The 10,826-nt window shown below is 49.9% G+C and overlaps 1 protein-coding gene across 1 annotated transcript; it reads right to left on the bottom strand.

The window, feature by feature from the left end:
* Window positions 1-240: 240 nt before the first annotated feature.
* LOC118783511 (POU domain, class 2, transcription factor 3-like) lies at window positions 241-10,537 on the bottom strand. The gene is made up of 13 exons (XM_036537420.1): window positions 10,416-10,537; window positions 8,959-9,015; window positions 6,178-6,209; window positions 5,299-5,391; window positions 4,860-4,962; window positions 4,509-4,597; window positions 4,047-4,220; window positions 2,873-3,014; window positions 2,661-2,788; window positions 2,126-2,290; window positions 1,920-1,962; window positions 1,426-1,540; window positions 241-449 (listed from the first exon to the last, which is right to left on the bottom strand). Exons 1-13 carry the CDS (start codon window positions 10,447-10,449, stop codon window positions 407-409), a joined length of 1,218 nt encoding a protein of 405 aa, XP_036393313.1. The 5' UTR covers window positions 10,450-10,537; the 3' UTR covers window positions 241-406.
* Between the last annotated feature and the right edge of the window lie 289 nt (window positions 10,538-10,826).

Below are 10,826 nucleotides of genomic sequence, written 5' to 3'. Positions count from 1 at the left end.
AAGACTGACATTTCAACACCATGTGTCAAGATTGCAGATACAATGAAAACATCATGGATAACTGTAAAATAGAGAGAAAAAACTACAGGTCCTGGTCATCACCACGACCTCATTCTGCATGACCGCGGTGGGACTTCAGTCCCCAGCAGTTCCGTCATTGTGCAGAATGGTGGACTGTAATCCTCTGTGTTCCCTGATACAGTCACACATACTCCGAAACTGTGGCATAGGTGGGTTGCTTGATACGAGTCAGGCTGGAGATTCACAACTACTTAATTGTGGAAAACAGATAAAACTCTGTGCTTGTGGCATCTGCATCATCTAAAGCAGCTTCCTCCTGCCTGGTGCCCTGGAGCAACCCCTGCATACAGCCGCTTTCAGCCTCTGAAGTCCAGGACGGCAGTGTTCAGTGAAGATATGAGGAATGGTTCCACGCTCGGTACCACGATCTGCAAATCACACAGAAGCTCCCCTCAGTCCTCTCTCTGCAGAGTATGTTAATGAATAACTGTAATGCTTCCATTGAGCTTATCCTCAGCTTTACCTTCTGTCTGACCGAGCTTCTCTTAAAGCTCCTACTATTCAGTCACTCCTTCATTAAATAAAAACCCCACATGATGAATGCAGTGTTGCACACAAACATCCTCTATGCACATGTGCAATGTCCTCAGTGATGCCTCAGGCAGCTACTGAAAGTTCATTCACTTCTCAGCACGACACAACATTGCCTGGCTACGTGAAAACCTGCAGCCTGTCAGTGTGTGTCAGTGTGTGTGTCAGTGTGTGTGTCAGTGTGTGTGCTGTAGTGTGTGTCAGTGTGTGTGCTGTAGTGTGTGTCAGTGTGTGTGTCAGTGTGTGTGTCAGTGTGCGTGCTGTAGTGTGTGTCTGTGTGTGTGCTGTAGTGTGTGTCTGTGTGTGTGTCAGTGTGTGTGTCAGTGTGTGTCAGTGTGCGTGCTGTAGTGTGTGTCAGTGTGCGTGCTGTAGTGTGTCAGTGTGTGTGCTGTAGTGTGTGTCTGTGTGTGTGTCAGTGTGCGTGCTGTAGTGTGTGTCAGTGTGTGTGCTGTAGTGTGTGTCAGTGTGTGTGCTGTAGTGTGTGTCTGTGTGTGTGTCAGTGTGCGTGCTGTAGTGTGTGTCAGTGTGTGTGCTGTAGTGTGTGTCAGTGTGCGTGCTGTAGTGTGTGTCAGTGTGTGTCAGTGTGCGTGCTGTAGTGTGTGTCTGTGTGTGTGTCAGTGTGTGTGTCAGTGTGTGTGTCAGTGTGTGTGCTGTAGTGTGTGTCAGTGTGTGTGTCAGTGTGTGTGCTGTAGTGTGTGTCAGTGTGTGTGTCAGTGTGCGTGCTGTAGTGTGTGTCAGTGTGCGTGCTGTAGTGTGTGTCTGTGTGTGTGTCAGTGTGTGTGTCAGTGTGTGGGATTGAACCGAATTTCACACCCTGTGGAGCTGAGGGGCTGGTGCCCCCCCTGTGCCGTCCCGGTGCTGGGGCAGGATGGGGGTGCGTTGGGGGATGACCCTCGGCCGGGACTGCTGGGGGAAGAGCTTGATGACGCTGGAAAAAAAAAGAAAAAAATCTGTCTTCAGCTAAACCCACAGACAGCATATAGCAGCACACAGACAGAGTGCAGACAGGGTGTGTGATGAGGGTACAGACAGGGTGCAGGGGGGGTGCAGACAGGGTGCAGGGTGGGTGCAGACAGGGTACAGACAGGGTGCAGGGGGGGTGCAGACAGGGTGCAGGGGGGGTGCAGACAGGGTGCAGGGTGGGTGCAGACAGGGTACAGACAGGGTGCAGGGGGGGTGCAGACAGGGTGCAGACAGGGTGCAGGGGGGTGCAGACAGGGTGTGTGATGAGGGTACAGACAGGCTGCTTTATGCATCTCCACCGTTTTCCCATCTGTGTTTCCAGCACAGTGCTGTCACATACTCACCCCCTCCTACAGGGACAGGACTGAACGACCTGGACGTGGGAACCTGGAACAGGAGGGAGAAATTTCATGCGATGATTAGGAGTTCTGGAGCCACACGAGGGTGGTGGTGTGTGTGTCTGTGTGTGTCTGTGTGAGTGCGCGCATGTGTGTATGTGTCTGTGAGTGCGTGTGTGTGTGTGCGTGTATCTGTGCATGTGTGTTCTCACCATTCTGGAGCTGTATGCGGGAGTCTTCACTGGCGATGTGGTCATGGGGCTGGAGATCCGCTTCTCTTTCTGCCGCCGGTTGCAGAACCAGACGCGCACTACCTCCTTCTCCATGGACAGCTGCTCTGAGATCACAGCGATCTCCTCCGAGCTGGGCTTGGGGTTCTGAGACACACACACCACGCTGCAGAGACTCAGTACCGAGGGCAGCCCGGCTGTTTAAACCAAACTGAGAAGCAGAAAGTGTGGGCAGGCCGAGGGGCGGCACGGGTTCATCAATAGGCTGACTCAGACAGATAACGGCCTGTCCGAAAACCTGCAACCCTCCCAGACAAGGGGAGGGTACATCTCTGCAATATGCACTCCTGAGTCATTTTACTTTCGTAGTTGCATTTCAGGCACATCCACGGTAAAAGAATATGTAAGGATGTGAGACCTGCAGAAAGAATGGACCTCACCCTGCCTGTCTGAAGCTAAATGAGGGGGTATTCACTGCCCTACGTGTCTGAAGCTGAATGAGGGGGTATTCACTCACATCTATAAAGCGTTTCTCCAGGGTGAGCCTGATATTGGTCTCGATGCTGGTCCTCTTCTTCCTCTTCCTCGCAAAGCCTTCTATTAGGGGGGTAATGGTGTCCTGTCTGGTGTCGCCAGGAGAGTTTTCTGGGGGTGAGGGGTGGGGAGAGACTATTAATATAGACCTGTGTGTCTTAACATTCGTACCATTGCACAGCGTGTGAGACATACCTGCATCACTCAGCCACTTCTCCAGCAAGGGCTTCAGTTTGCACATGTTCTTGAAGCTCAGGTTGAGGGCCTCGAAGCGGGAGATGGTGGTCTGACTGAAGTCACTCCCATACAGCTTCCCCATGGCCAGGCCCACATCTCCCTGCCAAGAATCCAGAACGTATCACTGCTGCCCCCTGTGACCCCTCTCTGCCACTACACCACACAGCCCTACTCACTCTGTCTCAGGCATGGTATGATGCACAGTACCCCTACCCCTCCCTGTAAATCCTCCTCCTGAATCTTTTTTTGAAACTTCTGTTAAAATGGACTGATGTGATTGCTCAGTCTCTGTGAATAATGGTGTAAGCATTCTGAGATGTGTGCCTGCTCCACATGCTTCTTCTCCTGTTTCAGCAGATTTAAGGCACCTGTCCCTGTGTCTGCAGCGCATTCCTATTCCTATTACGGCAGACAGACTGTGACAGAGTGATGAGAGTGTGACTCGGGAGGGTAGTGACAGGCAGAGATGAGTGTGACCCGGGAGGGTAGTGACAGACAGAGACGAGTGTGACCCGGGAGGGTAGTGACAGGCAGAGACGAGTGTGACCCGGGAGGGTAGTGACAGGCAGAGACGAGTGTGACCCGGGAGGGTAGTGACAGGCAGAGACGAGTGTGACCCGGGAGGGTAGTGACAGGCAGAGACGAGTGTGACCCGGGAGGGTAGTGACAGGCAGAGACGAGTGTGACCCGGGAGGGTAGTGACAGGCAGAGACGAGAGTGACTCGGGAGGGTAGTGACAGGCAGAGACGAGTGTGACCCGGGAGGGTAGTTACAGGCAGAGACGAGTGTGACCCGGGAGGGTAGTGACAGGCAGAGACGAGTGTGATCCGGGAGGGTAGTGACAGGCAGAGACGAGTGTGACCCGGGAGGGTAGTTACAGGCAGAGACGAGAGTGACCCGGGAGGGTAGTGACAGGCAGAGACGAGTGTGACCCGGGAGGGTAGTGACAGGCAGAGACGAGTGTGACTCGGGAGGGTAGTGACAGGCAGAGACGAGTGTGACCCGGGAGGGTAGTTACAGGCAGAGACGAGTGTGTCCCGGGAGGGTAGTGACAGGCAGAGACGAGTGTGACCCGGGAGGGTAGTTACAGGCAGAGACGAGTGTGACAGGGAGAGCGCTGTCACTGCCATACCTGTGTGAAGCCCAGCTTGATGCGCCTCTGTTTGAAGGCCTTGGCGAACTGCTCCAGCTCCTCCAGGTCAGTCGGCTCGTCCTGCTGAGAGGGGGGCAGGTGTTTGGGGACCTGCAGGTGTGGCATCTCCAGGTGTCCATCCAGAGAGGATGCCAGGCCTGTCCGACTCCCAGACTGTTCCAGGTCACAGAATGGCAGAGGAAGTATGAGAATGGGCCAAATCCGCACAGACAGGGTGTTTAACTACAGCTCACTGTGACCAACACAGCAACCTGTGCCCTGGAGCAAGGTCATCTTCAGAGGGAGAACTCACAGAGGTGTTAATTTAACTTATTATTTATTTAATCACCTAAAAGTTTCAGTTATTTATTAGTTTCATCATTTTACCACTTGTGTCTATTGATATTTTCTCAATTACACTGTTCGGTCGGTTATCTTTGTAAAAGCGGACCTGGTCCTTACCTGCGGAGTGAGAGCCAGTCCAGGCTGGAGCTGGGACACACCCGTCTGGCTCTGACAGTTCAGGGACAGCAGGTTCTGCTGCAGCATGGCTGTGCGTCGGAACAAGAGACCCAAACACGGAGGCTTCAGCACCCCTCACCATTTACTGGATTTTTTATTTTATTAACTAAACTTAATTGACTGAGGTATATGCATTCTTAGGAAGGAATAAAGTTTTTTGGGTGCAGTTTTTTCAGTAAAAAGCAAAACTCTAAACCTGAATGATTGCTATGACGTGATTGTCATTTTACTCTTAGATATTCTTCACATGCTTGTGTGTGCTGTAAATGCCTGTACGCAGCTGGTGGTTACCCTGATGTCCGTTCTGGTTCTGAGAGAGGAAGAAGGGAGAGGATGAGAGGTGAGGTCCGGGCACCAGCACCAGCTGCTGCAGGGGATGCAGGGAAGTCAGGTCCTGTCCAGCAGAGAAACGGCTTCATTACAATCCTCATCTCAGGCAAGGAGAACGTCAGCCGCTCACCATGGGGGGTGGAATTACTAAATCTAATTACTAAATATGATTATGCAACATGTGCAATACACAGATCCTTGTTAATATCCCTCCACTTATTATCCACTCATGCTCCCACTGGTTTCCCTGCCAAAATTGAACCTCGCTGATTTATTACACAAAACCGCACAGTGCGAGTGGGCTGGAGTGTGTGTAGGCCCCTCTGTGCTTCGGGGTGTATGATATCTTGCGGCTGGGCTGGGTCAGGATGGGCTGCGTTTGGGGTGGGCGTGGCCATACCCCTGCCAGCTGTGTGCTCGGGGCCGGAGACCCCTGCAGCAGGCCACATGTCCGCTGCGCTGAAGGCGAGTCGCTGGCGTCCTCCGTCTTTATCTGCAAAACACGAGAGAGCTTCCGTTACTGCGCTGCAACACTTCATAAGCTCCCGTTACTGCAACACTTCATAAGATCCCGTTACTGCAACACTTCATAAGATCCCGCTAACTGCAACACTTCATAAGCTACCGTTACTGCAACGGTAATCGTCTTCTGCTCGGTAATCGTTAGTCTGTTTTATTTCGCTGTGTGTCTGTGCTGTGGTGCCCTGTCTGTGGCCTGTGCTCTGTGGCTTGTTTTGGGAGATGGCTGACACACCCTCACCCTTCCCCCTGGCACTCCTGTATGCAAATTCCCAGCAGGGCGGGGCCGGTGACGGGCAGCCTGACGCCTGGGGCACACAGCACTCAGATCTGAGAGAGATTATTCCCCGCTCACCCTGAGGGTGTGTGTCCAACCCTCCCACACCATAAACCGCTGTCACAGGACACAAGGCGTGTGTGTGTGTGTGTGTGTGTGTGTGTGTGTGTGTGTGTGTGTGTGTGTGTGTGTGTGTGTGTGTCCTTTATCTGGAGCAGACAGTATGTTATGGCCATTGTCAGAACACGAGAACCAAATGCATTTCAGTTCAGTTCTGTGTCGGTTTCTTTTTTCCTGTGGCTCTCCCCCATTTTGGAATGGGAGAATTTTACTAACCATAATAAATGAACATAGCACCTTTTCCATTGGAATATATGAAATGCTGTTTTAAAACTTTGCATTTGAAAAGAGGTTGTGCTTTAATTGTGGTAGAATGGAGAACTCAGGTTTTAAAAGTAGTCCTGTTGGAAGAGTGGTGCTTACCTGTCTTGTAAAGTCTAGCCCATTTTGTTCACCTGAAACAGAACAAACAGCATTAGTGTTCATTAGGGAAATTCTTACTCTTCTGTTGCTAATTATTATTAATATTATTATTGGTGAAACACAGCCTGGCTGCTTGCTGCAATGTAGAGGTCATATTCGCTTCGGCTTCCTGCACTGTGCAGAAGAACAGCTCCTGCTGATCACTGCGTGTAAAAGCATCAACATGCAGCGCTGCTTACGCTCCATTTGCACTGTGCACACAGCGCAGAAACCCAGCGAAGTATAACCAGGCGGTGCATATCCAGGCAGAGCGCGGCCCAGGCGGAGCGCGGCCCAGGCGGAGCGCGGCCCGGGCAGAGCGCGGCCCGGGCAGAGAGCACGACCCGGGCACGACCCGGGCAGAGAGCACGACCCGGGCAGAGCGCGGCCCAGGTGAGTGCAGTGATGGAAGAGAAAGAACTGGCTACTGTATTCAGTCTTTATTCAGTACCGGAGACTGCGTCCCATGCAGTCCAACACGACACTACAGGCCTAATGGCAGTGTCTCTCCGTAATGGACTCAGAACACACAGCAGGGAGCTCTTCTGGGAACAGAACACACACCATGCAGTCTGACGGGAATCTTAGCTAACAGGATGAGTGCTGTAATTGTGTGAACCTTGGAACATTGACATAACGTTTTAAAGAATCACTGACTAAAACGTGGAAGAAGACGTGTCTGTAAGAGCGTTACTGAAGCACACCCCCACAATCAGCACCGCTGTACGGAGGAGTCAGGTGGGAGGCAGTAATCTCCCTCGTTTGAATTTCAAATGCAAGCTCTCGGCCGGGACGGGTGTGCTGCTCAGGGTATGGAAATCAGCCCCCTCTGAAGCCCAAAGTTCCAGTATGGAAATCAGGAGCCCATGCAAATCAGTTGCACTCTGTAACCCTGGCAACCCATGGGGACCATTGTGTCTGAGTGTTTACCTGCCCCCAGGTGTGTCCCCACAGGCTGGGGCACAGACAGGAGGGAGAGGGAAGTGTCACCTCTTCCAGAGACCCTTGGTGACACTTCCCCCCCCCCGAGCAGTAAAGCTCCTGTCTGTCACACACCTGAGCATCTCATATGCACACTCACATCCTGCCATAACAATGCATTAGTACTCGTGAGTTTGTGATCTCTCAGCAAAAGCAAAAGTTTTTTTCCCACTTCTACCTCCCGAAGTACCTCTCTTTATACTGACACTTTGGGAGACACCATGTTTGGATGAATGAAAACAGGCATTTTACTCGCACACTTCATTACTTTCATATCTAAGAGATAAGAACATCTTTCATTTTGTATTTTATTCTGTACACTAACTCAAACACACTTCAGAATCGGATGGCTGTGACATTGCTATGATGTCAGAAACTGTTGCAGAAAGAGAAGCCCAAACCTGTGCATCATCACAGCCCTGAGTTAAATGCTGCTGAAGCTGTGAAATGCCATTACACTCACTGCAGCCTGTGCAGCACAGGAACAGCACAGCGTTTCTGTAAGCGGAATCAGAGCTTCCTCCACAGTGAGCAGCATTTCTGCACGCCACACTTTTCCTGGCACTGCGCCTGCCCTCCCAGCACAGGCTGCTGAAGGTGACAGCAACAGCCCTGTGCTGAACGCTGCTCTCAGACTGACATACAGCCCCCAAACACTCACTCCTCTCAGAGCACCACACTGAATGTGCAGAATATGCACAACTACGAAACTCGCAACCCTCTGACTACACCACTGCACTGTAAACCACGCTCATGCTCTGGAAGAGGCTAAATATCCAGGCCACTCGCAGAGGAACAGGCTTACCATGCATATGCCGCGCAACAGCTTGCTATTGCGTTCTCCAATGCCAAACACAGAACCGGCTAAAGACAGACAGACTGGTGTAACTCAGGAGGTATCAGCACGCATTCAGGAAAGCTGAAGCAGGTTCAGAGGCACCTCCACGCTGGGGCTGCAACCGTATCATCATGACGCAGGATGTAGAAGTGACTCCAGTGCCAGAGCAGAGGAAAACGCATCAGCACCCTGTCACATATCCGCACTCACAGTTTCTCAGCGTGTCAGAGCTGCTACCTGAGTTCCAGCGCGGACCGCTCTGTCTACCACAGATACACTAACACCACACACCCAGTTTGAGCAGTGCCAGTCACAGTGTGGATCTGGTGGACAATATCACATAGTCACATTCATATTAATCCTTGGAGAGCCCACGTAGAAAAACAATGCTTGGTTGCCCGTGGAGACCTGAGTACCTTTTGGCCTGTCAGCCAATGGAACAGCAGTGGAACAGGACCCTGCTAACTGCCAGACCGCAATGAGGAACACAGGTGCAACTGTCACTGACTTCCCCAAATTCAAACTTTAACTTTACAAGGTGATAATATATTATAACCCACAAAACATACAGAAAACGCCAGTTTGAGCATCTTCAAGCATCTTCGTCTAATCTAAGGAAGCTGAACATTTAAAGCACAAGCAGAAGCAATCTGTTTAATCACACAGAGCTCTGTTACTCCTGCACCGGAGGCCCAGCCAAAACTGGAGAATATTTGACTCTAAGGTTATCTTTTTGTTAGAGCTCTACATCGAATGTCACAAAATGTCAATAGAATCATGGCCAGAGAGAGAAGGCAAAGGAAAACATACAATCAAATTTAAAAAGGATTAAAACATGCATTCGCCGAATAACAATAAGGTCTGTAGTTACTCTTCACCGCTGCGCCAGAATCGCGCCCGGTTCACACACTGACCGTCCTTACCTGCCGCCTCAGTGTGAGGTTCCGTCCGCGCCACCGGTTCGCCGCTCATCTTAACATCTGTAACAGTGAAAGAGGTGATTTTACTCAGGATCGCAGCTTCACACAGGCCGAATCATTGCTCGCCGCGAACAGTAAAATCATGTCAGTATCATTTCAATATATCCGACTTTCAAATTTTCTCTCACGTGCAATAGCTGTTATAATATTCATAAGTTAAAGGGTATCCCCATTCACCGCCGAGCGTGCGCTTCCTGTGACCATACTCTGCTCTGATCTACAGCGGCTGCCTCTCTGGGTCGTTATAGCAATAATTACACTGACATATGCCCTGCTAATAAATGAAAATATATTACAACACTTACACACAACCGCACTGTTTTTTGAAATCTCGCCAGCAAGAATAACTACTATTTACAAGTGTTTATATTCACCCGAACGAAACTATTTTCACTGAACGAAACCGATTTCAGTTTTTGGTGATTGAATCTTCTTTACTTCAAAACATGTACTGTAGGTTACGAAGAGAAGACGACATTATTCAAATTCTCCCCAAATCCACTGTTGTACAGAAGTTTTAACGAGGCTGCTGAGCGTCGGGGCACTCCGCGTTTCTCAGCGGCTAAAGAGCGCGATAAGGGCTAAATTTGCATGGATCTCTTCCAACAGCCAATACAGCTTCTACATGTTTGCATAAAACAGGAGAGGCTTGACCTGTTTATGCTATTATACATCTATGCAATTATATATTGTATGTAGAAACTATATGCATGTAATGTAATGTAATATAATGTAACGCAGTGTAGTGAAATTTAATGTAGCAGTTTTATGCAGGATTCCCCTGATAAGTGTCACATCAAAATAAATGGGCCCACATAAAATTACATTCTACACTTCAGCGCTTGCCTTTATTTCAGCAAGGCAAGCTTCCCTGTGTCAGACAGAGCTGACTGTTTCCTGCGTGAGGAGCTTTAGAGGATTTTGGTGAATATGTTCCCTCTCTTGCTTATCCAGGTAACATTGTGCGCTACACGGACTGAAGCAAATGGGCTTCCCTTCCTGGGATTTGACACTGCCACCCTTTGGTCACAAGTGCACTTACGCCCTAAATATTAAATAGTTTCACACGTTTTCACCCGGACAGTTATGACCCAAACTGAAATGTACTTAATATGGCAATCCTTAGCAATTATTAAGAGCGATTGACACTTAGAGCGCAGTAGAAACACCTACGCTTATCATCTGATCGTATCACTCAATAAAGTCCTCTCTCTGCCAATAAAACCGTCGGAAAAGAAAAAAACGTTTAAAAGTTTCGGACTTAAATGTTTCCCAGTGTATTATTTACAAATGATGAAAAATTCCTCAAATATTTCCCCATTTCTGACCGTCATTATTTACACAGTACAGATTCAAATCACGCAGTAAATTTACATGCTTTACGTTAGTTATCGTCTTACCTGTACAGGTTTGTGGAGAATCTACCGTCACCATTGTTTCGCCTTACTGTGAACTCTGCGTCTGTGTGCTCCGTAAGGCTGAGCTATTAGCGTTAAACAGGCATGAAACGCCGGAGAGAAGCAGTGCGGTCGTCCTTCCCACTGCTCATATGTCCTGCATGAGTCAGTCCGCTCCGGCTGTCTTTTATTATTCATGCAAATGAAGCTGGATTTGCATAGCGAGCAAAGCCGAGAGAAGCGCGAATGACTCGGATTGCGAGTGACGCGCTTGCGGGGAATTTCAGCAAACTTTACGGGTGCAGGCGAGGCGCCACCGGCGGCGCTATTACTCCGGTGAATTCGTGAGAAGTACGACAGAAATCCGACAGAATGCGTTTCATTAAGCCTCCGAGTGCGTGCGCTTCTTTGGAA

The sequence above is a fragment of the Megalops cyprinoides genome, chromosome 9 (genome assembly GCF_013368585.1).
Source record: "Megalops cyprinoides isolate fMegCyp1 chromosome 9, fMegCyp1.pri, whole genome shotgun sequence".
NCBI classification, from domain to species: Eukaryota; Metazoa; Chordata; class Actinopteri; order Elopiformes; family Megalopidae; genus Megalops; species Megalops cyprinoides.
This window is presented reverse-complemented; position numbering and strand designations above follow the sequence as displayed.